Below are 25,862 nucleotides of genomic sequence, written 5' to 3'. Positions count from 1 at the left end.
ACTCAAGGTCTTGCACTCCAACCAATTTAAACCATATGTCCATTTACTTGGTTTTGTGCACAAGAGCATCATAATGCTGGAACAGGTTTGGGGCCGAAGACAAAGTGCATCCAAAGACCTATACAATTGTGTGCCTCTAATTTTCTGTATCACTTGAGGAAGGAACACATTAATGGAAGAGTCAAGTATCCCAAAACATTTATCCATAGTGTATGTACATGGCAAAGAAAAAATCTACACATAAACCATAAAGGTTTCAGGCTATTGTGTAGAACTGCACTACAATGCCTTATTTTTATGTAGTATTAATGACATGCTGTATTTAGTCTCTTTGGCTACATATCACTCTTTTTGTAAGACCATAGTTTTACTGTAGAAATGGCAAAGCTTTAAATAATATCGGCTTTAACAGCAGAAAAGTAGTTTGTTTGCCGTCACTGAGAGAACAATTCAAGATCTAAAGAAACAAAACCAAACAAATATTTCACCAGTCACTCAGTACTTTCAGTATAACCACTACATGGAATACACTAGTATAAAATAAAAATAGCAACATCTGGCAGTCAGGCTTGTATAAACCCCCATGTCTTCATTAGACATTGTTTCTTCTTTTTCAATCTGGTAGGTCAATAATAACAAAAAAGAAAGTGTTCTTCCTCTAGCAAACTAATGATGTTTTGTACGTTGAAATAATAAAAAATCTAGTTGTTTTTTTTTTTTTTTACAAATGAGTACATTTAATTTCAAGATTTTAAAAAGAGATAATACAGTATAAATAACGGCAGTGGAAAATACACAGACGAAGCACTGAAAATAATTTGAATGTAATGAAACACAATAATAAGATGTTCCATGATCCTGGAAAGCGGACCCTCAAAGCTCATCCTTGACCTGAAAAGAAAGAAAAGTGTGATTATGCCATTAGATATACAGTATATTTCTCAGGCAAACTTAATTGGTGGTTCATAAAATGTTCTATCGTGTATTTTTGAGCAATGGGTTGTAAACAATCAACACAGTGTCCAAGCAGTTGCATAAAGAAAATAAATAAAAAAATAAAACAAAAAGAATACGACCAATTTCACGGTCATAAAGACGATAATAAAATGATCGCTAAATGTGAATGTTACATGGTTTACGTGAATTAGATTGTACAGTAATAAATAGGCGTGTTGAATTTGCAATCAGCAATTTGCTTTCTCTTACTCATTATATGTTTATACCATCAGTAATCTGTATGCAGTATTAACTGAGAAAATGCTTTTTAACAGTTATGTTTTATATACTATTCTAGTGTTGATAATGCTGATATTGCCAATTGGTTACTTCTCATAAAAGATAAACAACTACCTAGTAAGGTAGCAACACACACACACACACACACACACACACACACACACACACACACACACCTTGGTCCTATGGCAGTAGCATGGAAACAGGTCATCTTTGGGCTGCTCTACCAATTCCATGCCATCGCGTATTTTAGGCTCAGTTACCTGCAGCTTTTCGTACTCCTACAGGGATATATGTAGAACCAGACAAGACGTTATCTCTCACACACACACACACACACACACAAACACACATTTGAAATGTTTCTGCGGGGACAAAGGGAAAAAAATGTTCTCCAGATCCAGTGATATTCACCCATGGACCACTTTATTAGGTACACACACAAACTTTATTCCACAAATTGAACCATTTTTACAGCTAGAACATGTTTCGAGTTCGAAATGCGAGATTAAAGATTAATTGCATCGGTTGACTTTGCGATATTTAACCGGCGTGTCCTTGAAGTTATCTCCATAAAATTACTGGGTACAGATAGAAGATAAGATATGCCTCCTGTAAGCCACTCTGGATAAGACGTCTACCAAACACTATAAACATGTAAATCTAAAATGTAGATGTGCCAAGATACATTAACTGATAAAAGTCAGAAACATTAGCTGAAGCGGAAGTGAAGGAGACAAGTGATTACAGGTAGTCAGGTAGCACATCTACAGGAATAGAAACACAAGAGTTTCCATTTGCACAGAAATAACAAATATGGATAGAAATAATTAATAATAAACGATTATGACATTAGGCTTACGGTTTGTCCTCACGTACTTCGCTAATTACCATGGCGCACGAACAGGTCTATGAGTTATGGGAAGTTATTTTAACCTTAAAACCTCTTATTTCATGAAACCTAGCATGAAGAACCTAAAGCATTGGATTAGTGTGAAATAGGTGTGGAACAATCCTTGTGAATTATTACCTGGAAGAGTTTGTAGTAATAACAGAATATACTGTCGGCCATCAGGTGCGTCCGTGCAAACTGTTGACCAGCCTGTGCGATTTTCCTAGCCTGCAAATTAAAGTGGAAAAAAAAAAAAGATATTTAAAAAATAAACGAATGAATAAAATACACATTTTATTATTCACTTTTTTTTTGACCCATATATAATATCTACAGCGTGTTGAATGCTTATTATGGCTGTCAGTGACCTTAAATAAAATAAACGATTTTATCAGAGTTACAGTATGATACAAATGAAATGAAATGGAATTATACCCAATTATACCCAATATATATAAAAATATATAGCATTATGTACACTGACATTTCAGGAAAGCAGAGACTAAAAAAAAGGGCAGCAGTGCAGGATGTGTTTTGAACACTGTTTCCCCAAAAAAAAAAAAAAAAAAAAAAAGCCTGATGAGTGAGTGGGTGTTCTCCTGAATTGGCTGCGGGGAAAAAAGCTCCACACGGCTCCTCATTCTCTCCTGGCCTTGGTCAAGCACCGCATGCTATAGATAGACTGCAGGCCAGTGAGCTCAGAAGGCATGCTACACTCAGCTGATGGCATTGAGAACTCGCCTGTCTGGCTTGGTTTTGTTTCCAATCCAGGCTGTGATGTTTTATTAAAAATACCTTAGGATTTATCTGATTTATAGCGTACTTAAAAGCTCCTATTTTTGTTACCACATTCTTAAACTATACCGGGGAAACACTATTAAAACCTTTTCGTCTTCAAACCACAAAAACTGGTTAGTAATTCAATAGTAATAAAGTTTTGTGGTTTAAAAGTAATGTTATATGGTACTGGATTGTAAAATTAGGCAACACAGAATTCGATCAGCGTTTGATCTTATGCATATTGCGATTATGATTATCACTATACCTGCTTTTAAAGAAGACCTTTATTAGAATGTTTGACTTTTTTTCCGGAAATCTGACTGATGGCTGATACATTTACATTACATTTATTCATTTGGCAGATGCTTTTGTTCGAAGCGACTTACGGTTAAGAAATAAGGAATTTATCGTAATCAAATAATAAACGAGAGAATTGTTTGTTATGCAAGGTTCCAGTCATCGCTCAAAACAGTAAAAGTTAAGAGGGGATAAAGAGCAATAAGAGGCAGTTAAATGCTAATGGAAAAGATGAGTTTTCAGTTGTTTCCTGAAGATTGTGAGGAGTTCGGCTGTCCGGATTGAGTTATCCATAATAAATAACCTATTTGTACAACCAAACAGTTAAGGGTTAAAAGCTTAATGCATTAAGCTACTACTTCTTGTTCCTACTTGCATTCTAATATGTCAAGCATTTACACCAAAAGAACTTAAATGAGTAAAAGAGAGAGATTGAGAATACTGTACCTCTTCATCATGCTCTTTAGCCCACTGGATCTTCTCCAACACGTCACTGAGGTCTGCTTTGATGGGAATGTAGTGAACCCAGGGCTGGAGCTGGCTATAGAAGTGCTCGTAGTATGTGGAGTCCTGCTTTAACACTACGCTGTCTCCAGCCAAAAGGTATGGCATTCGATATGCAGCAACCGTTCCATCAACGTTTATCTGATACTTGTACTGAAAAAAACCCCCAACAAATTAGAACCATCATCAATCTAAACAACCATGGACCAACACATACCTAGAACATCCCACCCATAACCATTCCCTTGCCAGCCATTACTGACCCATCATTTCATTCATCCAACCACTCATCCATCACTCCTTTACCTTAAAGAAGTCAAAAAACGAAACGTGTTTGACGAGCGGTCCGTAAAGGCTCTCGACATGCTCAAAGAAGAAAAAGTTGGTGAAAGCAGCATCCAGCAACTCAGGGTTGGCTCGTGCCAGTTTCACCAGCTCCAGACGCTCTCTTCTGCTGTCACGACCCCTCCAGAATCCTGTCATGTTCTTCTCGGCCCATGGTGGACCAGTGTTTGCCTGCACTGACATCATGTCCAAACTTACTCTGCAAGAACACATGGGAAACTTAGTAAGACTTTCTTACACATTATTAAAATTCCCATTACAACTCCATACCTGCCCATGGTCTCCAGTACAGACTCCGTGAGGTCATAGGTTGGCATGACGATATCTCGAGTGTCATTGGAGCCACACCAAGAAAAGATGGGATGGAGTTTGTCAGTGGTCCGTCTCTTCTCCAGGGGCCAGTCACCCAAGTTCACAAAGAACTCAACATCTGGAAGCCTAACCTGATCACATGCAAATCTCAAGATTAACATCATAGTCACTGATCAAATCCTGATCATCTGTAAGGAAACAGGTGACTGAATCTGAATGCAAGAAAACAGTGGAAAATTCATAATTAAACTTCTGACATTTTATTTATTGCTGAATAAGAACTTATTTATTGCATTATTAGCGTTCAAGTCCACCTTGTTGTGACTATAATCTGAGACAGAGTCATCACTGTGTTTTGCTGCCCACTGCTGTCCCAAAGTCCTTGAGTTTCTTTGCATAGAAGACAACAGAACCTAATACATATAGAATTGTGCTGACAACAAATCATACCTTTGTCTCATCTTTATCTACTAATGTGTCAGAAGGTACATACTTTCCGTGTAAGCGAGAGAAGGAAGGCATCCATGAAGATCCTGAAGCCAACATGCTCGCCATAGGTTTTGATATACACCTGGATACAAGTGAAAGCTCATCAGACTGGTACGCAGTAATGATGCCATATGCTGTATGTTTGTCTAATCAAGACACTAATATTGCACTTTTTACCATTTAAATCCTAAAAGCAAACAGAATTCATTAAACGCTGCATATAATAAGCAGATATGCATGTAGTGCTTGCATGAGCTGGAGGTGTTAAAGTGGAGCTTGGAGCTGTAGTGGTTCATTTTGGATATGTCAGTTTCCCATTTTGGAGGAATGTATTGTGTCAGCAGGTTTAAACACTGGGAAAACTGGAATTACAGAATCCTCCTTTTGTCTATGGTGCCATCGCCACCTAGTGGCCAACGTTGAATCAGCAATGCCACACAAACTGCATTTACACTTGGCATTTGGCAAAAACCCTTATCCAGGGCGACTTACATTTATCTCATTTATACAACTGAGCAGCTGTGGTATTAAGGGCCTTGCTCAGGGGCCCAGAAGTGGCAGCTTGGTGTGGCTGAAATTTGAACTCACAACCGTCAGATCCAAATTTCAACGCTTTAACCACTAAGCTAACACCTCCCCAAAATTGCATAACTTGCCTGGTTATTTTTGATGGTGTAGTGACACAGGCTCTGTCTCTGGCCAAAGCGCTGAGGGATTTCATCGGCATTGCGTTCTAGGTCCACTTTAGGAAAGATTGACAGATCGTGCTGGATCCGGGAAAACGATGAGGGACAATGCATGTGATTCATCCACAATGCACCACTGGGCTCTGGACAGTTACACGATTCATGGTACACTGGACCTAGACAGTGGGAGAAATAGCAAGATAATTGGGCATTTATTAAATGTCATCTTTTTTTAAATGTACATATATAAAATGTAAAGTTTGATTCTAAAGTTGTTAAGCAAAAAAAATAAATTCTGAGGATTGTCTATTAGTTTCCGAGCAAATTCAGGACAACAAAAAGTTCAATTAAAGTTTCTTTTCTAATATTTTGGTCCCACTTAAAAGCCAAAACACCGTATAAGTGACAACTTTTACCTTTAAGAATGTACGGAGACTTGGCCACATGTTTATTCTTCAGCAGGATCTCAACGTTGAGGTCCGCGTAACTGGCGTACATGCGGTACCGCACCAGGAAGGATCCATCCTGACGGTCTAAAACCTGCACCCAGATCCTGGAGAACGCTTCTGATGGCGACGTGACCTTCACCTCAAATGTATTGGCTCCTGGTGAGGTTGTCAAACTGTAGTCCAGAAACATATGAAACCATCATACATCCAAAGGAACCTTCATGCAGAGATTAGTGCTGATAGTAAATTTAAAAACAAAGCCTGGGATAGCGAGATATGAGTCTATCACCTTTATTACCACATTCAGTGTATTCTGTATTAAGTCCTAGTGTTTTCTTAGTTCTGCTGTCTGTGTACATCTGTTACCAATATCACCCCATATAAGGGATAAAAAAAAAATGTAATATAGCTGTATGACTGAAGTACTTATTGGTAAAAAAAAAAGTCATGTTATTCTGTTTTTAAACATTTTAACGTTTTCTATTTGTGCTCGTTATCCAGGCTATGACTGTCTGAATAACAAAAAAGCCCAGTGCTTCAATATAACATGTAAATGTAATGCAGTGGTAGGACGATTTCTCCAAAATCTTTATGGACATTGGTTAGTGAAGCTGCAAATAAATACCATCTCACCAGTCTGGAGGTTTTCTCCAAAAATAGGCTGTTTTTCAGACAGGATAGAAAATGCCCTGATTTGATTGGACGTAATTTGGCAAATGTTCGAGCAGTCACCAGGATGAACTTTACCAGGAGTCAAATGATATACTTTTGGGTGTTAGCAGGGCATTCGTCTTCTCTTTGACTTACAGTCCTGCTTGACAATCAGATGAATTATTCAGTCAATGTTAAATATGCTCTAATGGTGGTCTTAATGGTTGACTCTCGTTTTACCTACGGTGTTTGCACGCACTTTATGGCCTGACACTCGGGTAGGAATTTTAATCTGGAACACTTCAGGAACAGGGATTTAAAGGTGTACTGCGATTTGTCACAAGATTCATACAGATTGTAACATGCCGTCTGCCTGGAATTCTAATACAAGGTGTGTTTTATGTTGTGGTTTCAAAAAGTGTCCAGTGTTGTCCAAATGATACTACATGTCTCTAGGTAAGAAAAGAAAAAAATAATTGTTGAAACAAACCTCATTTTTGAATATTTCTTACAAAAAAAAATATTTCTGTCCTTATACCTTATAAGGTATAAGGACAGCACTCATTCTCACCAAATCGGTTCCCTTTTGTGACACTTTACATAGCAAATGCATTGCTAGAATCTCAGGAATAAGTGTCCATATATACAGAATATATATATATCTATATCCATACATATAAATTATACTGTATATATACACACATATACAGCGTGAACAAAATAAGTATTGAACTTTTAGTAAATATATTTCTTAAGGTGCTATTGACAACGTTTTTACCAGATGTTGGTAACAACCCATGCAATCCACACGCAAAGAAAACAAACCATAGATGTCCATAAATTACGTTATGTGTAATAATGTGAAACGACAAGGGGGAAAAGTGTTGAACACGCTTATTGAAATGTATTTAATTCTTCGTACATAAGCTTCTGTTGGTAATGATGGCTTGAAGACGCCTCGTGTATGGAGAAACTCGTTGCACGCATTGCTCAGGTGTGATTTTGGCCCATTCACAAACATTCTTTAAATCTTGAAGGTTTCACTGGCCTCTTCTATGAACCCTGATCTTTAGTTCTTTCCATAGATTTTCAGTTGGAGGTCAGGTGATTGGCTGGACCATTCTAACAGCTTTATTTTCTTTCTCTGAAACCACTTGAGAGTTTCCTTGGCTGTGTTTGGGATCATTGTCTTGATGAAATGTACACCCTCATTTCATCTTTATCATCCTGGTTTTTATTAAGAATATCTCGGTACATTTTTCCATTCATACTTCCTTCAATGATATGAAGTTTGCCAGTACCGTATGCTAAAAAACAGCCCCACACCATGATGTTCCCACCTCCAAACTTCACTGTTGGTAGCGTGATTTTGGGGTGATGTGCAGTGCCATTTGTCCTCCTAGCATGTGTTTAATGGCATTGAAAAGGTTCAAGTTGGTCTCATTTGACCAGACTATATTCTCCCAGTATTTTATAGGCTTGTCCAACTGTTGTGTAGCAAACTTTAAACGAGCTTCAACATACTTTTTCTTCAGAAATGGAGTCTTGTGTGGTGAGCGTGCACACAGAACATGGCGCTTAAGCGACAACTTATTGTTTTCTTTAAAACAATCTGCTAATACCAAGTACCTGCTAATACCAAGTCTTTCTGAAGCTCTCCACAAGTGGTCCTTGGCTCTTAGACAAGTCTTCTAATATTTTTTTTACTCCTCTGTCAGAAATCCTGTGAGGAACACCTGGTTGTGGCCGGTTTATGGTGAAATTACATTCTTTCCACTTCTGGATTATGGCCCCAGCAGTGCTCACTGGAACATTCAGAAGTTTAGAAATCCTTCTGTAACCAATCCCATCAGTATATTTTGTAACAATAAGATTGAGGAGAGAGAGCTCTTTGTTTTTACTCATCATGAGATGTTTCTTGTGTGACACCTTGGTAATGGGACACCTTTCAGATTACTCTTTAAAAGAAGAGAAAAAAGTAATGAAATGCACTGTGTTTTCTTTATGTTTTAGTTTGAAATTATCCCACATTTTGGAAACTTTGTCTCTTTTCTTGGTCTGAATCATATGGAAGCCTAAATTAGATTTTTTTCCTCGCAATTCTGACTTCATTCCTCGTAGTTCCGACTTTTTCCCCTCACAATTCTGACTTTTTTCCTTGTAAACATCCAAAATTTCTGCTGCATCCACTGGTAACATGTTGCTGTAGATTGAAGCTTTAGGTGTATGAATGAGGTTCCTCTGCTTTATCTGTCTTGTTCCATCTCCTCCAAAACTGATTGTTAGAGATTAGGAGATTAGTTTAATACTATGTGATTAATTCGATTTGTAGCCGATTTCATTTTCAATGTGTAAAACTTTCTGGCACTACAGAGGGGGTTCGCCGCCGGATTGGCTAAAAAAAAAAAACTCGGAATTGCGAGAAATAAAGTCGGAATTGCAAGAAAAATGTCAAATTGTAAGAAAAAAAAAATTGGAATTAGACAAACTTTTTATTTAATATGGCGAAAATGGGCTTCCATATGAATCTTCTTCTCCCTCATTGTTTTCTCTCCGTTCCACGATTCCTCGACTAACTCTAGAAATTTAATTACGAAAATGATTCGAGGCAAATGAGTCCATTTAACTAAACACTGAGCACTGTGTTTCCCACAGACCATTATTACAGATGCATCGCCTGCTAAACGCTGGACACAGAAGGCGCTGCAGAATGGAAAAAATTGAGGAACTGAGAGAAAACAGCGAGGGGTGAGGAGAAGATTCAGGGCAAAGAAAACTCCAGAAAGTTTGGGATCATTTTGAAGTAAATCATAAAAAAATAAAAGTGTACAGTTTGGGTACTGTACACTTTTAAATTCATTAACAGACTCATTGCAAGTTATCACAAACGCTTGATTGCAGTTGTTGCTGCTGCTAAGGGTGGTCCATGCAGTTATTAGGTTTAGGGGCAAACACTTTTACACAGGGGGCCATGTAGTTATGGATTTAGTTTTTCCCTTAATAATAAAAACCTTCATTTATAAACTGCATGTTGTGTACTTGTGTTATCTTTTAATAATATTTAAATTAGTTTGATGATCTGAAACAAAGTGTAAAACATGCAAAAAAGAAAAAAAAAGAAATCAGGAAAACACATTTCACACCACTGTGTGTGTGTATATATATATATATATCTCCATCTCTCACTGCTTCTGCCTTTATATTAATAAGACACTCTCTCTCTCCATCAATCGACTTGTTTGTGTAGAAAAAAAATTACACTGCTGTAATGTAATGTGACAAGTAAAAAGTTACATCTGGCCTCTCGTCTGGTTCTGGGTTACTGATCAGAAGGTCAGGGGTTCCAGCCCCAGTATTGCCAAGTTGCCACTCTTGGGTTCTTGAGCCCTCTGTGCTCCAGGGGCATTGTATCATGGCTGACCACCTGGGATATACTAATAAATAATTTCACTGTGCTGTAATGTATATGTGACAAGTAAAAAGTTACATCTGGCCTCTCGTCTGGTTCTGGGTTACTCATCAGAAGGTCAAGGGTTCCAGCCCCAGTATTGACTAGGATATACTAATAAATAATTTTACTGTGTTGTATTTTTCTTCTATTACTATTTTTATCTATATGTATCTTTATATCCTTCCTGTACATTGTGCCCAACATTTCACATTCATGTATATATGTGTATATAACGTGTGTGTGTGTGTGTGTGTGTATATATATAAGACTTGTTTTTACAGCTTGCACATTTCTTAAATGCCATAACCTTATAACCTTCCACTTCTGCATATTTCATCTTCAATGCCATAACCCTAGAACATCTATCTGTACTTCTTAATGATGTCCACACATCTCTGCACTGCTATAGCCTTTATATATGTACTGTACTCGCATTGCTTTGTACCTGTACCACGCAATGACAATTCTATCTATCTATCTATCTATCTATCTATCTATCTATCTATCTGTCTGTCTGTCTGTCTGTCTGTCTGTCTGTCTGTCTGTCTGTCTGTCTGTCTGTTTGTCTGTGTCTTGTTATCTATCTATCTATCTATCTATCTATCTATCTATCTATCTATCTGTCTGTCTGTCTGTCTGTCTGTCTGTCTGTCTGTCTGTCTGTCTGCCTGTGTCTTGTTATCTATCTATCTATCTATCTATCTATTTATCTATCTATCTATCTATCTATCTATCTATCTATCTATCTATCTATCTATCTATCTATGTTCATGTCTGTCTGTCTGTCTGTCTGTCTGTCTGTCTGTCTGTCTGTCTATCTATCTATCTATCTATCTATCTATCTATCTATCTATCTATCTATCTATCCTGCCTGTTTGTCTGTCTTGTTATCTATCTATCTATCTATCTATCTATCTATCTATCTATCTATCTATCTATCTATCTATCTATGTTCATGTCTGTCTGTCTGTCTGTCTGTCTGTCTGTCTGTCTGTCTATCTATCTATCTACCTATCTATCTATCTATCTATCTATCTATCTATCTATCTATCTATCTATCTATCCTGCCTGTTTGTCTGTCTTGTTATCTATCTATCTATCTATCTATCTATCTATCTATCTATCTATCTATCTATCTATCTATCTATCTATGTTCATGTCTGTTTGTCTGTCTGTCTGTCTATCTATCTATCTATCTATCTATCTATCTATCTATCTATCTATCTATCTATCTATCTATCCTGCCTGTTTGTCTGTCTTGTTATCTATCTATCTATCTATCTATCTATCTATCTATCTATCTATCTATCTATCTATCTATCTATCTGCCTGTTTGTCTGTGTCTATCTATCTATCTATCTATCTATCTATCTATCTATCTATCTATCTATCTATCTATCTATCTATCTATCTATCTATGTTCATGTCTGTCTCTCTATCTATCTATCTATCTATCTATCTATCTATCTCTCTATCTATCTCTCTATCTATCTATCTGCCTGTTTGTCTGTGTCTTATCTATCTATCTATCTATCTATCTATCTATCTATCTATCTATCTATCTATCTATCTATCTGACAGACAGTAGTCAGTCTTTACATTTATTGCACTTGGCAGATGCCCATATCCAGAGTGACTTACATTTATCCCATTCATACAAAAGAGCAGCTATGGGGGTAGGGGCCTTGCTCAGGGGCCCAGGAGTGGCAGCTTGGTGTACAGTAGCTGCGATTTAAACTCATGAGGTCTAATGTATTAACCACTAAGGTTGCCACTTCTTTCTTTCTTTCTTTCTTTCTTTCTTTCTTTCTTTCAAGTTGTTAAAACTTCCTGTAACTTTCACACTGGTTTTGAAACAAGTTTTTGCTACTCATCCAGCAGGAACCCAGTGAGATGGGATGGTTTGACTGAACTTGGTGGTGTAAAAGAATAAAGTCCAGAGTCCTGCTTACTTTTTGCCGGCCTTGTCCACGGACTGGATGAAAAAGAAGCGAGCAGGGAGGACGGCGTTTGCTTCCAGTCCGAGGCCCCACACCAGACTTTTCGAGGCACTGGGTACTGCACTGGTGCACACTGCCTCTGGAAGGAGGCAAACCGGCGTGCAGCACAGCAGCAGTAATCCTGATAAAGATCTCAACAGCATTGTCTGATCTGATGGCTCCTCGGCAATGAAGGATCTCTGGTATAAAATCAGACTGCAGTTCTCTTTTATAGTCACATTATACAAAGTTTCTCACACTCTTCATTGATGTGGATGATCTCAACAGGATCCGTTTCGTGCTCGGGAATGCTGAGTCTGGAAAATCATACTATCCATACTAAACAGCATGACCCAACACATTACTATCTTCCAGCAGTCCACATGGTTCACATACTATTTAGTAGGATAGTATGCGGTATCTGGACGTGGCCCGCGTACTCTCCCACATGCGCCTCACCTAATTGGTCGGCTTTTCAGAGTGCTTTAGGTGTGTTACTTCTGCGCACAATTTACGCATAACTGCGCACATTTGAAATGAACACCAGATTTCTGCCATGTTAACTATTCAGACTTATATTTCTGGTCAAATGAAATATGGCCCAAGTTAAATATGCAGTTTTTATATGTCTTAGTAACAAATACTTAAATAGAAAATTAACAATTAGTGTACAATTAGTCTCTTCCTGCTCAGTCAATCCTGGTTTAATTTATGTCCTGTAATATGACCCTAAAAGAGGTATGTTAGTTTTAATTGTAATCATTATCATGATTCTACTTTTCTGTACAAGAACACTATAAAAACAAAGGGGGAATTTACATGTTTCTTGCTTTTTCCCAAACAGCTCATTGCTGTAAAAGGAGACATTGCTGGCCCAGGAGGTTGTGCCCTATTTGCCATTATTATTATTTTTTGTTTGTTTGTTTGTTTGTTTGTTTGTTTGTTTGTCTAGGACTGCTGGTGTGTCTTACTGATTTACATGATTTAACCATGTTTATATTAGTTTTTTTTTTTATCTGATTTGTCCTTTGCCCTTCCCAATAAATGAAATTATTTTTAATGCTATGTGATCAATTCTAAGGTTAAAGTATCCAGTTCTGTATTCGTGCATGAGATATAAACACCAACTGGTGACTGGATGTGGACATGCCCCAGTAATGCAACAACGTTGAGAAAAGTTTACCTTTATCCACATATGGAGAGACTCGATGCAGTGAGTACCAACTGAAGTGAAGACCGCAGAGCAGCAGAGTGCATGTGATCCAATCACCCACTGTTAAATATCACTATGACAAGAATGAGTAGAATCACCTACTGTCAGCTTCATAATAATGTGTAAACATAGCATTACAAGTGTGGAGAGCTCGACAGCTCACAGAAAAAGGAATGAAAGCCAGGCGACAGGTTTCAAACAAAAACTTGGCTTTACTCTGTCTGGATTACTGTTTGCCCATTCAATTCTCATTTGCCCCTTTATCCTCTGGTCTGCTTACTGCAGTAGAACACACTCATTAATAAAATTATATACAGGTGTGTGATCCAATAGAAGTTGCAGATGTCTGAGAAGAATAATGCGTAATATGGCATAGTCACAATTATTTGTATATAAAAATGTCACACAGAGGAGACTATTGAGAGGATATTAAAAAATGGATTATGTTTATATCGGGGTATACATTTTTAACAGTACTTATACCTTTTTGGTCTGGGTATCACAAACTACCTCCTGTAACCTAGACTAAATGAAAAGAAAGTGAAGAAAAGTGGCTTTTTATGGAATAACTCACGTTTATTACTTGTAAATATATAGCCAAGGAGAGAATTTAAAGAAAAAAATATAAACTGCAGTTTAGTTACTGGTCATTATTACATTATGGTCATTATGTGTAAGAATGACTGGGTCAGGTTTTACACTTTGATGATCATGAGGCCTGAATCTAGCCAGTTTAATAAGCAATAGTGATGTGAAGAGCAATATAAGTCAGGATAGTTTCTAATATCTGTATATAGTTGTTAGATTTCCACAGGGTCACTTTAATAAAAAGAAAAGTCTCCAAAGGGGTCTAAAATCGCCCATCCACCCCCCAAAAACACACACACACACACACACACACACACACACACACACACACACACACACACACACACACACACACACACACACACACACACACACACACACCAGTGCACAGAGCTAGTTATTGATTGAATTATTATAAAACTAGTTCACTCTTTTACTTTATTTATTTTCTTTACAGATGCATCACCACAGACAAACACACAAATAATAACCCTGACAATAGATGACACAAATTTCCAATATTTAATTCGATTTTTCATTTTAAACAAAACATAATGCGTAAGAAAACAATCTCACGTTGCCATGAGTACATCAGTCAATGTTTATTTCAATTTGATTAGCATCAACATATGTTTCATGATTTAATTAATTATTTAATTTTTTTTTTTTTTTACTCCAGTAACCTCTATAATACTACTGTAATATCGATAAGAACAAAAAAAAGTGGTAGTATCCATTTAAACAAGACGGATGATGCCACGCTCTCTGTAGAGAAGACAGAGACGCTTCAGAGTTTGAGACAGAGCGAGGACTACAGAACTACATTCAGAATTTTAGACGCAGTACCATCTCTCAACAGGTAAAACATTTACAGAAGAAATCACATGAGCTCGTTGTATGACGTTTCTCCCAACTCTCCTTAGGTTCAACTGTACATTTTAGTATAAAAGCTGAGAACATAGAATCATAACACCCTGTATTATTTTTAGGCTGATAAAAAAAAATTTATATGATTAAGATTTCTGACCTACAGAACTATCAGATATATTTACTTTCTCTTAGCTTTGAAATGAAGGACAGTCATAGTGATAATTTTTACTATAAAATGACTATTAACACAGGCATGTGGGTTTACTCGATTAACATTGATGTATATATTATGTTTGGAGCTAAAAAACCTTTAAAGGGATAGCTAAGCCTAACTGCTGGCTTTCATGCCCTTGATCAATTTCTTAGCCATGCTAGCTTTCTTTTTTTTTTCTTTCTTTTTTGTGTGACTAAACTGCCTTCAAAAAGTTTGCTGAAGTGTACAGCCTTAGCAGAGTTGAAATCCTACATGTTTCATTCTGATGTTTCATTCTGATGTTGGACTAAGGTACAAATGCTTTGGCCATATAATATACAAGTGCAGAAGATGTGGAGAGAGATAAGATGGGATATTTTGGGAAGGTAAACAGATGTCTTACTCAAGCACAACAGGCCAAAGAAAGCATTAAAACAATCGCATGTGATTTCTTAAAAAAAAAAAAATAGTATTCAGAATGGTTACGCTCACATGTAGGCTGTGATCTGTGCGAACAGGATCGCCCCATTGTGCATGGTTCACTAGTCGCCATACAACACTTTGTACATTTAAGAGACAGTGGCCAGAGAGCACAAATATTCATGTGGTGCCCCTATGGCTCAGGCTTTCAGGTCAGAAGACAAATAAACACTCCTCAGTCTTCAAACTCTTTCGTTTGAGCTTCATGGATTTGGCAATGTTTTCCGTAAAATTTCTTTAAATGAGGTACATCTTGACTCGCCAGACTCGGCAGCAGTCCAATAAACAAACAAAAAAAAGACTAACATTAACAGGTTGGCTGAAAAAATTATAAGTTGAACCCCACACAACTAAAATGAACAAACTGTAGTGTACCGGAACAGACACAAATAATCAGGAGAACTCTTCGATTGAGTTAAATCTACAGGCAACGGCGTTTTTTTCAGAAATATCAACCACGGACAGAATAGGTTCATCGCTAGTTAACAGGAAAGATACTTCACCCATCTATCATATGGCACATGAATTATTACATTGGCTTTAGGAATAGAAACACACTCAAGTAAGACCACACAGATACACTCATAGCACATATTGCCCAGAACAGCTTACTTCTCGCTTATACGTCTAAAACCACGTACGTCGTACATTTCTAGAAGAAGATGAAGTAACTTGTTTCAGTAGTAAAGCTGTTATTCAAGGGACAATGAATGTGTTAGCAGCTACTTCGTAATAACATCGTATTGTATTCTAAAGCGGTGTGACAAGAAGTTGTATGTGTGATAAAATTTGTTTCGAGGGTGTCGGTGAATGCGTTTTGTTTGATCTGTAGTTTTTGATGTCTGTAATCAGAACACAAGGGTGGAACACGTTGCATTAATAAGTGATGTGAAGACAGAAAATGTGGATTTTTTTTTAAATAATACCTTATTGAAAAGAAGAATTATGGAGCAATTAAAAGAAAAAAATGTAAAAAGAAACAGAATTTTGGCCTTATAGCAATCCAGGTATACAGTTTCCCTTTTTTATTAATATTTTATCGCTATTTCAAAAAATAGAAAGATTTTGTCATAGGATTCTGGTATTGGCTTATATTATTAAATAAAAGTATGTTATTCTATGAATTCCCTTTGTTTTAAAGTAACATGCTGTTTTTGAATATGGCAGTTTTAATGTTTTTATAGATCATCCATTTTTGTTTCATGCAGTCTTGTTGTTGTTGTTGTTGATGTTGTTTTAATATAATTTTAAAGTATCTACACAGCATGAGGCAATTTTTCCTCCTGTAAGAAGACCCTTGGCCCCTGTACATGAATGAAGGATGGTCGAATCCATAACGTATGAGAGGAGGAACCGCCCCAAAATTGTTTTAATGCTAATGGTACCTGTCCATCAGTTATTGTCTTCAGTCTGTCAAACCAGTCTGATTAAGAAGTATAGTTCTGTACACATAGCCCCAGAGAGAAGGAACAGCCCCTAAGCACCACTCAGGTTCTCTTTCACAAAGTGAAGGTCCATGTTCCAGAGGAGTGGTTGGTAAGCAGAATTAGCCTTCATCTAGGCTAACTCGTTTAAAACTGATACCACTTCTTGTCTTTGCATTTCAGCATCAGCTGTGGAAGACAAGGAAAGCCAGCAAATATATATTAGTATAAATGAGCTCATTAATGTTTAAAATCCATATATATTTATACGATTTTATAATATTAGTTGATTTATTTAACTTGCGCTTGACATCCCTAATAGTGTATATCTATAGTATAGAGATGTCATGAGATAACCTGGAGGAAGTGCATACTCTATTTCACACATTTGGCCATGCCCCTTTGTAAAGGATTCTGATCTGGACCCTGAGCCTTTATGCATGAGCAAGTTTCTCCAAGTTGTAATTTTTCCCATTCTGTATTACCTCATGAGCGTGTTTGGAGAACGTCTCGGCACTGGACATCATTTGAGCAGTCCTCTCCTCCAACTCTCCTAGTCTCTGTCCTCTTTCATCCAAGGCAATGCGAGCTCGGGCAAGATCACCCACTGCCCCACCAGCTGCTGCTCTTATGCCCTCCACGCTGCCCTGGCCAGGTATATGTTGGGCCAGACTTCGAGAAGCCTTCCCTGCTGCTGCCTCACCAACTATAAAGATGCACATGAAGAGACATTATACTTCATACTATTCACAAGTAAAATCACACATACACACGATGAATGAGAGATGCACTCACAGAGCTCTTCTCGATCAAAGGTCTGTGCGTTTCCCCCAAAAAACCCCTTCAGAAAGCCTCGGTTCTGCGCCTCAGGGGTTTCGATGGGTGTGAAAAGCTCCCCCAGCATCTCCTGTGGTCAATCAATTAGGGTCATTCAGTAAGCTGTAAGTGAGCAGGACGCTTGCATGTCCAATCACGTTTATCTTTTATTATAATATAGGGGTACCATGCTATTCAAGGGAACAATTTTGATTTTAAGTGCCAACTTTTCAGAGAAAATTTGAGGCGACGCTCAAACTAAATCGTAGTACAGTCAGGAATTCTGCAGATTTCTATTCATTTCATCACTAGATTAAAGTAGGGGGAGGGAGACAGCTTGCAAGGTGCACCAGGGCTCAGCTCAGCAGAGCTCAAAGCACTGATGACAAGCATGACATTTCACTTCAATAGGCAACTGTCACCTCCCTTCACACACACACTTTCAAATTGTGCACACAAATGCATGCTCACACGTTCAGTCACGCACACAGCACAAGCCCACACATGCGCACACACACGCACACACATGCGCACACACACACACACACACACACACACACACCTGCAAGTTATCAGCCATTTCCTGGCTGTAGGTGATACGCTGTATTTCTGTTGGAGAGCTTAGATAGAGAGCCTGACCACCATTGGTGAAGCAGAATGTTCTAGCAATGCGCATATCCGTAAGCGGCAGGTAGTGTACATCCAACAGGGGTCGTAAACTTGGCAGGCTGCAAAATAAACAGAGTGTGACTCAGAACACAAGGATTGTGACTCAAGCATTTACGGATATGAAAGAACACAATATATTGTCTCTATGTCTTTATATATAACAACAAAAGAAATCTGATAGAATTCTATATCTATAGAATAAACATCTCTATCTGTTCATTGTCCAATAAATAGCAACAGGAGGGATCACTGCCTAGCAGTACCATTTTATTGATTGATTCCTGGGATAACACCGGGATTAGTGGTGTGTCCACATTATTCTCAGAATTAGGACTGGGATTAGGGAAATCAGTGCTTTAAGGTTTAGGACAGGGGTGTCCAATCTTTTTCCCAAAGGGCCAGTGTGGGTGCAGGTTTTCATTCCAACCAATCAAAGGCCACATCTGACAGTGATTGAAAATGAAAATCATTAGATTTAAACAGGTAGAATTTGGTGTGGACTGGCTTGGTTAAAATAAATACCTGCACCCACACCGGCCCTTGGTCTGAAAGATTGGACTCCCTTGGTTTAGGTGGTTAGATCAGTGCCAGAGTTGAAATAATAATGATGAATATACTGCCAATATATTGTATTTACCACTAAGTGGAAGCAGTGAAAGAGAAAGCAAGGATTTTGATGGCAAATTTGTAAATATTACGTAAAAATTTCCAGTAGTTTATTTAAAGATAGTAAAATTTAAGATAAACAAATATTTTAAATATTTAAAAATTTCTTAGTTTAAACTAAACTAATATTTACAATTATATATTTTCACAAAATTATAAGCAAACAAAATTATTTGAAAAAAAAAACCATTGTGTAAAAAAATACTAATAAACAATTCCTTTTCTGCCAAAGTGACCAAAAAGCCGAACCTCATGATCATGACATGTCCGTTGGCACAGAAGCAGGCCAAGCCCACGCTGTTGGAGACGGCCACCACGTCAGCACGCAGCACGAAAGACGACTCTGTGATGTTGTGCACATAGAGGCAGGTCTGCGAGGGCATGAGGAAGACCTTGGCTTGCCGTTCAGAGCACACAACAGCCAGGTGGCCCTCGGCACTGGTTTCCTGCGAGGAACATGATGAGAAGTTGACCAACTTTCTCCTGCGGGGCCGATCGGAGTCATCGACTCCATGTGGGTCTCTCCACACCTCGTGTGCACTGTGGATCAAAGCGCCAGTGAAGTCCAGGAAACCAAAGCGCAGGACTGAACCTTTCAGCATTAAGACTGTGCCTGTGGTGGAGAGGTAAAGAGTGAGAATAAAGAAGTAAAGGATTAAAAGAGCGAGAGAGAGAGAGAGAGAGAGAGAGAGAGAGAGAGAGAGAGAGAGAGAGAGAGAGAGAGAGAGAGAGAGATACCCAGAAATGTGTTCACATGTTATTGTGGAAGGCCAATCAGATTGAAAGTTTTTGTTTGGTTTGCAGCTAGAAAATTGTACAAAAAATATCTGATCTGTTGCCAGTGGGTGGAGTCTCTAAATTACTGTGTATAAAGGTACAGTGGTCCTCGCTCTTACTTTTTAAGACCCCCACGATTTCCGAAAATCCACAAATTTTGGACGCACCCCCGCAGCCCCTATGGTCTCTAGTGAATTCATCTAGACATTATGTCACTTTAATTCAATAATGTGCTTTACATTTTTTTTATGAAATTTGTTAGTGAAAACATAGTTTAAAATTTCTTTCTTTCTTTCTTTCTTTCTTTCTTTCTTTCTTTCTTTCTTTCTTTCTTTCTTTCTTTCTTTCTTTCTTTCTTTCGGCTTCTCCCATTAGGGGTCGCCACAGCGGATCATCCGCATGTTTGATTTGGCACGTTTTTACGCTGGATGCCCTTCCTAAAGCAACCCTCCCCATTTTATCCGGGCTTGGGACCAGCACTAAGAGTGGCTGGGGTTGGTTGGGAGCGCCGCATCCTAACCACTAGACCACCAGGGGACACAAAACATAGTTTAAAATGTAATTCCTAATGTTCCTGAACATTTGGTCCCGCTGCAGATTCCTGCGATTTTAAAAATAAACCGCAAATTATCTGGGGGTTGACTGTATATCCATTATGCTTGTCTCAAAGATATATTTGTGAAGCAAAATATTTATTATTTTTTTGCTTTATGATTTACACACTGTTTTTGTTTAAAATCATTATTATTAAGTCTTTACTACATGACTGCAGCTGAAAAGTCATATCGTAATTGGTTTACCCAAAAGAGTCTAGCCCTATATAAACCGAATCACCCATAGCAAGTGAAATTCATGCTCACTGGTGGGTGCAACAGTGACGGGTTCCTCCAGCCTCTCCTGCTCATCAGTGGCAATGGACAATGGCAATAGCAGAAAAAGGCCCAGGCTGGTGCCCACCCATAGGCACGGTGTAGGCAGCACATCTGACTTGCGACCATATGATTCAGCAAACTGCAGCGTGGTCACAGCCTCTTTGGTGTCCCGGTCTATACTGGAGACACTGGAACTCCGTGATCGGCTGAACGAATTTTCCCGACTCTCTGGAAAAAAAAACAGCAAGGAGCGAAGGAGAGAGGGAGAGAAAAGGAGGACAGGAGAGGGAGAACAATATGGGAGGGAAGACAGAAAGAAAGAGTGAGAAAAGAAATGACAAAGGACAAAGAGTCAGAGAAAGAGAGAGAGAGAGAGAGAGAGAGAGAGAGAGAGAGAGAGAGAGAGAGAGAGAGAGAGAGAGAGAGAGAGAGAGAACACTTTAATAACTGGGCTAAAATAGGAGAGCTGTAAAATAGAAAAATCAGTTAGCTGTTCGTATTTTTTTTATACATCTTAATATAAACATTAAAAACTTTTCCAAAACACTTTAGAATTAGTTATAATTTAATTGACATTATTGGTTTAATTAACAAATACAACAGGCACACAGGACAATATGACAGTGGAAACGAAAGATCGATATTATTCTTTCTTTTTCAGTTACACACACACACACACACACACACACACACACACACACACACACACACACACACACACACATAAAAGCACGTATGCATATATACAGATGTGTAGAAAGACACACTAAGCAATGATTTGCACTGTTAAAAAACATCATTTTTTGTATTTCCCAAGCTCTTGCTCTTGCTAAAAGCATGAGAACCTCTGTCTCTCCCCAACCTGGAAACGAGGTTATGATATCTCATTTACTATGAAAATTCAAAATGTAAATAAAAACCCAAAACAACAATTTCCCAGCCTTATTTTATTTAGATTTTTTTTATTTTGATTATATATGTAATCATTAAATTCATAATTAAACCATATATGTAAAAAAGTAATAATATAATATAATATAATATAATATAAAGTTTTTTTTTTATAATATAAAATAATATAATATAATATAATATAATATAAAAAGGTTTAAAGAAAGATAAGCAAAGGTTTAACCCGCTGGCTTAAAGGAAAAATTTGCAATATTTTACAAACTGCTGAACAGTTAAACCCACACATTTATTGTCAATATCAGCTGTTCATTACAATAACACAAAAACCAGAAAGAATTCCGTGCATTAAGTAACATTGCATTCACTTCAGATCTACTGAACACATTTGGTGGCACATAGTGAAATGGGAACGTCTATGTCAAATCCAGCATCTAGAGACATGTGAGACATGTGGATATGACACTGCTGGAGGACAGAAGCTGAAAACAACGTGGTTAACCCCAAACCTGGAGGCAAAGAGAAACACTGAGAAGATTATCATAACAGGATGCAAAAACGATGAGCAACAGAGCCACAAAGGGGACGGTGTGACAAGACGAAACAGGAGCCAGGGGTGGGGATTTACATGATCCCCAGATGTCCACTCCTTACCTCTCTCGCTCCAGGAGTACGCAGTGACGTGGTGCTCATCGTGTGAGTACATACTGACACCATGCAACTGCTGCAGCATGGCCCGTCTGGACGGGTAACCTATCCATCGTTCACACACATAGACGATGCAGAAACGCACAGAGCGCGCCATATTCATGGCACAACCACACATATTTATGACAAATACAGTGAAACGTCACAGAGTAGAAACACACACACACGCATATTAACAATGGCACAACATACAAATGACGTATGTACACAAAGATATACAGACATAAATCCGACACACACAAACTTACACCAAACCAAACAGTGTTTGGACAGAGACAGAGGAGGAAAGAAAGGAGACACAACTGTTCAAGAGAATCAAAAACCAAAAAAGAAAGCAAGATGTTCATAAAAATGTTTTTTTTTTTTTTTTTTTTTAAAGAGCACCATTTAGAATCCTTGACTTAAAGATGTTCAACATGAAAGAACTTTTTTTTTTTTAAAGCTTTCATAAGAGCTCACTGTCAACAGCTCTAATCTGAGAGCTCACACTTACACATACACACATATACAATATACACACACATACACACACTCACACTCACATTGCTGTCTGTGGCCTGTTTTTTTCCCCCCTTTTGCTGTTGTGTGCAGTGTTGAGTTACTCAGGCTGATACCATTATCAGAGCAGCCTATGGCTTTCCTTTACATTCTACATGCCCAGAATTTAAACATCATCTTTAGCTTAAAGGGTGAGCTTAAAGGGCTGAAAATGTGTTTTGTTGTTTATGTGTAGGTATGTGAGTTTTGAAGTGTTCTAGAGAAATCCTCACATACATGTGCAGACTGCCCAGACTAAAAAACTATTTTATAAACACTGTGAGAGCTAAGCAATGCTAATCACAAACCAGCAAAAACAAGCACACACACACACACACACACACACACACACACACACACACACACACACACACACACACACACACACACACACACACACACGTCAGAAAACCAGTGAACTGAAACAAACACTGACCTTTCACATGTCTATCAGAACAGACCTTCACCACTTGGACAAGCTACGATACATTAGCGGTGACCGTATGAACATAATTAGCCACATTAAATCTTGTAAGTGTGAATTTTTATGTTAATAATATTAGTAGGATAGAAACTGGAAGTCAGTATCAGAAGGACTGGTTTTTCCACGCCATACACTATCAGGATTTTAAACACCAGTGCTGGTGAGTACAGGTCTGGTAAATTGCTTGAATTTGATGTATTGAACAATGAGCCTGGAGGGAGTGGTATTGCTGATAGGCTACACCGCACAAACTGGATGTTGGGGGCTGCTGTCATTTAATTATATTATATTTACAAAGAAGCTTTTTTTACAAAGGACATAGCAGCTTTGTAGAAATATATGAATTCAGGATATAAATTTCAAACCATTATGAATGTCTCTCTAACAAGCTAGCGGGTGTTAAAAGTGGCAAGGAAAAACTCCCTGAGACAATATGAGGGATTCTAAAAGGGACGTCATCTAAAGTTACCAGATGAGATTATAAACAATTCCCTTATAATAATTCTCTATAACTGTGCACTATATGACCAAAAAGATCGATTGCTGTCCGAGACCAATCATAGCAATCGTGTACATATAAATAGAATTCCAAAGGCATCTTTGTGGTTTCTAAGTGGTCCTTCATCACTGACAGCATAAATGTTTGGGCTTATTTATGCCAGCGTCTGTACATACTGCATGTTTTCTGTTTCTCTATGTATTTGACTTTGGCACTGTATATCAGTGGTGGACAGTTACAAAGTAAATGTAATTCCTTACTGTACTTAAGTAGCTTTTTTGGTGTATCTGTACTTTACTCAAGTATTTCTATTTGGGGAGACTTTAACTTAACTACATTGCAAAGTGAAATATCTTCTACATTACGAAAAATCAGCCTTTTTATTTATGAGTGGATGAAAACGTAACTGGTCAAACACACAGCAAGAAACCACTCAGGGTTGAGCACGTGATCTGTTTTGAACTTGTTTTTAATGGCCGCTTGGCAGTGGCGCATTAAGGCGTCATGAGCAGCTGCCCAGGGGGCATCTTGCCGGGGGACGATTTATTACACGGGGACGATTTATTATTATAATTATTTTTTAGCTGTACCTGTTTGGGACTCGGAGTGTGCACCCACCGCCCAGAGAAGTTCCTTCACTCAGAAAGGAGAGGCAAGGGTTGAGATGGTTTGATTTTTTACAATAACATGTATTTAATTGAGCAATAAATTCATTTAGGGTGATCTTTATACAGCTTGCAGAAATGTATCCAAATTTGTGGACTGCTCTGAGAATATGTTCTTATTTATCCAGTGACTGTAGCTGAAGCAGAAAGGAGCATTTTAAAGCTGAAACTAGACAATGGGGGAGACTTTGGGTCATGGCGTGGTTCACCCAGATCCTCATTCAAGCTTAAACCGCAATTGCCGTTTGGTGGTATCTACTTATTATGAACATACAGTTCAGTGTCAGTTCAACATCAAGCAGAACATTTTGAGAGGGAGAAGTTTAGGAAGAAACTCCTGACTCGAACATTCTACAGAACCCGTGACCTTATTTGCACGAAGTTGTTGATAAGAAGGATTTGGGCTCATGATAATTGATTAAATATCAATCAGTGTTTAATTCATTAATATCATTCTATTAATAGATTAATATGGTAAGAGTAGCATTAGAATTTTTTTTTAAATAAACTGAGTTGATTAGTCTTGTGACAAAAATGATAATACGAACATAATAGCCATAATAAATCATAGTACTTGAATTATTAAGTACATTTAAGGGTAAATAATTTTGTACTTTTACTCAAGTGAAGGTTTAAAGAAAGCACTTTTACTGAAATAATATTTTAACAACTGTTTTTCTACTTTAACTCAAGTACATGCTTTGTGTACTTCGTCAACCACCGCTGTATATACCGTATGATAGCATGGCCATACTGTGCTTTATTCATGCTTGTTATTTATCATATTGAGCATCCTTCTCCTGCTGTCCTCACTTCCTGTAGCATGTCTCATTAGCTTCAGCCCAACATTTTCTTGCTGCTAATTGACCTTTAAATATCTCAGCGACCCAGCTGTGCTGCAATAGGGACACACGCCCAGCATGGTGACTGTTGAAGGTGATTTTTCTAATATGCGGTAAAGAAAACAATGGAATATTCCTGGTTTGGGAAGAATAAGAGAATGGGTATCAGTCACCTGGTGCGATACGAAATAAACTTTCACAGTGTTAAAGGAAATCAGATTAAAAAGCAAACAAATCAACCTAAAAAAGGAAGCTATGGATTCATACACTCTCATCAATCCTAAAAAAACCCTATAAAGTGCCCTTTGTCTGTCAGATAATCATTTCTAGTAATAAATAACCTCGTCTGTATAACCACCTGAAGGATGGTGGCGTTAGCATCGATCAAATGAAGCTGATGTGACACTATATGCGGCTGAGTGTTCTGTCCTGTGGCATGTCCTCCATTTAAAATGGGGGAGTGTAGAGAGAGAGAGAGAGAGTCTGCAACTACTGCTGATATTGGATCAGAGAGGAATGAAAAGTTATTTTGAGGTGGTAATGCCTTGGAAGTGAGCTGCGGTGTCAGAACCTTATTGT

The 25,862-nt window shown here is 38.0% G+C and overlaps 2 protein-coding genes and 2 long non-coding RNA genes across 14 annotated transcripts in view; 1 reads left to right on the top strand and 3 right to left on the bottom strand.

Annotated features, from left to right (window-relative positions):
* Positions 1-708: 708 nt before the first annotated feature.
* Positions 709-12,514, bottom strand: poglut2 (protein O-glucosyltransferase 2). The gene is made up of 10 exons (XM_083537060.1): positions 12,045-12,514; positions 5,958-6,163; positions 5,512-5,717; positions 4,860-4,937; positions 4,325-4,497; positions 4,016-4,253; positions 3,653-3,862; positions 2,267-2,356; positions 1,413-1,517; positions 709-891 (listed from the first exon to the last, which is right to left on the bottom strand). The coding sequence occupies exons 1-10, from the start codon at positions 12,233-12,235 to the stop codon at positions 874-876; spliced, it is 1,515 nt and encodes a 504-aa protein (XP_083393186.1). The 5' UTR covers positions 12,236-12,514; the 3' UTR covers positions 709-873.
* LOC310723799 lies at positions 1,646-2,169 on the bottom strand. Its single transcript, XR_014532779.1, has 2 exons — positions 2,099-2,169; positions 1,646-2,003 (listed from the first exon to the last, which is right to left on the bottom strand). It is a non-coding gene; the product is annotated as an uncharacterized lncRNA (long non-coding RNA).
* A 1,863-nt stretch (positions 12,515-14,377) lies between the features above and the next one.
* Positions 14,378-16,400, top strand: LOC310723777. The gene is made up of 2 exons (XR_014532758.1): positions 14,378-15,553; positions 15,595-16,400. It is a non-coding gene; the product is annotated as an uncharacterized lncRNA (long non-coding RNA).
* The window catches only part of stxbp5l (syntaxin binding protein 5L), a 140,642-nt gene continuing 130,174 nt past the window's right edge, over positions 15,395-25,862 (bottom strand). For 6 of the 11 annotated variants that reach the window (XM_083536926.1, XM_083536929.1, XM_083536934.1 and 3 more), the window contains 7 exons: positions 22,203-22,301; positions 20,628-20,867; positions 19,240-19,603; positions 18,218-18,383; positions 17,635-17,746; positions 17,325-17,545; positions 15,395-17,028 (listed from right to left, as the gene is read on the bottom strand). In XM_083536926.1, the coding sequence (XP_083393052.1) occupies positions 16,987-17,028; positions 17,325-17,545; positions 17,635-17,746; positions 18,218-18,383; positions 19,240-19,603; positions 20,628-20,867; positions 22,203-22,301 (1,244 nt within the window). In that variant the 3' untranslated portion in view covers positions 15,395-16,986. The remainder of the gene's footprint in view (positions 17,029-17,324; positions 17,546-17,634; positions 17,747-18,217; positions 18,384-19,239; positions 19,604-20,627; positions 20,868-22,202; positions 22,302-25,862) is intronic. The other 5 variants (XM_083536931.1, XM_083536933.1, XM_083536927.1 and 2 more) reach the window with 1 other exon arrangement.

The sequence above is a fragment of the Silurus aristotelis genome (genome assembly GCF_946808225.1).
Source record: "Silurus aristotelis genome assembly, chromosome: 3".
Lineage (NCBI taxonomy): Eukaryota > Metazoa > Chordata > Actinopteri > Siluriformes > Siluridae > Silurus > Silurus aristotelis.
Note: the sequence above shows the minus strand (reverse complement) of the source record. Positions and strands in the feature narration are given on the sequence as shown.